This window comes from Erythranthe guttata, chromosome 3 (genome assembly GCF_056151865.1).
Source record: "Erythranthe guttata isolate IM_541 chromosome 3, IM_541, whole genome shotgun sequence".
NCBI classification, from domain to species: domain Eukaryota; kingdom Viridiplantae; phylum Streptophyta; class Magnoliopsida; order Lamiales; family Phrymaceae; genus Erythranthe; species Erythranthe guttata.
The window spans coordinates 8,292,196-8,293,509 of NC_142535.1; the positions used below are offsets into that span (position 1 = coordinate 8,292,196).

General features: G+C 35.8%; 1 protein-coding gene across 1 annotated transcript; it reads right to left on the reverse strand.

Annotated features, from left to right (window-relative positions):
• Positions 1–302: 302 nt before the first annotated feature.
• On the reverse strand, positions 303–776 carry LOC148771709 (F-box and associated interaction domains-containing protein). The gene has a single exon (XM_088815184.1). It carries the CDS (start codon positions 774–776, stop codon positions 303–305), a length of 474 nt encoding a protein of 157 aa, XP_088671310.1.
• Between the last annotated feature and the right edge of the window lie 538 nt (positions 777–1,314).

Below are 1,314 nucleotides of genomic sequence, written 5' to 3' on the forward strand. Positions count from 1 at the left end.
AAGCATGAAATTGGCAAAGCATATTCAATACATTAAAAAACAATATTTTGAAATTGAACTGCACAAAGCGCCATTCCCAAGATTTAGTCTACTCAAGGAATTTAAAAATAAATCCTAAGGCAAGTAGTAGAAAAACACAGGAAGAGAAAAAAAAATATAGTACTAACATTTCCTTCCAACAAATTATAGCAACTAAAAAGAACATAAAATACTATACCAGAATTCATAAGAAAAAAATGTTAGATAATATGAAAAAGATATTCCATTCCTACCTCAACCTACCCCATATATGATTATGATAATCATTGGGGAAGATATTGATCACCAAATGGAGAAACTAAGCTTTCAACGTAAATATTGCTTGCTAATATTATTTCATCAACTTGGTACATGCGCGACTTAATTTTGTAATTATAAACAACAACAATCGATACACCAAAAGCCACTCCAATATCCCCATTCTTGTTCAACCATAGTGGCTTTGGTCTTGGACCATTGATATACCTCTTCAGATGAGCAAAATCAGATAATGTCCAAATCTTAGTCCATGTTTCTTGATTTGCCTCACCGTACTTGTTCATAACCCATATATTTACATCCCATGTACTGCTAATACCGACGAAAATAAGATAGCCTCCCAAAACTTGCAGAACTCGTGCATCAAACTCATACTCCAAAAAGTGTTTAGGTCGAGCCACAAATTCAAACTTTTCTTCCACAAAACTAAGAGAAACAATTTTCCAGCAGTCACACTTCTCCGCTACTTTCAAATCCATCGTTTCCCAGTATAACTTTCCTTTCACAAATATGCCTTCACTACCAATACCCAATGGAGAACCCTTGTCAAAATTCTCGATTCTCTTCCAACAATCTGTCTTGAGACTGTAAATCTTTGTCTGATAGGGTTCCGCACAGAAGGAAGTGCAGACAATCTTGTGGTCATCGGTAGAATCATCGTACCCGAAACCGTATTGGAATTTGTGGTACAATGATTTTTTTGGAAAATATGTAGTTGGAATAGACTTGAATTTTCTTGTTGAAAGGTTCCAAAGAAATATATCTTTAAAGTTAAAGGAGACGAGTACTAGCCCATTACATGAACCTATGATCCGAATGCATACACTATACAGACAAATATTACAACTTTTCGTGTTCTGGCTGAATAAATCAGGGTTTCCGGGATGATTATCCAAAGTTGTGATCTAGGAACAACCCTTTTTTGGTTCATCGAGAAGAGAGTTAAGAGAACATGACCGACCGTAGACGCTGGCGGGTATGATCAAATCCACCAGAGTTACGGTTGTTAGGTTTAGT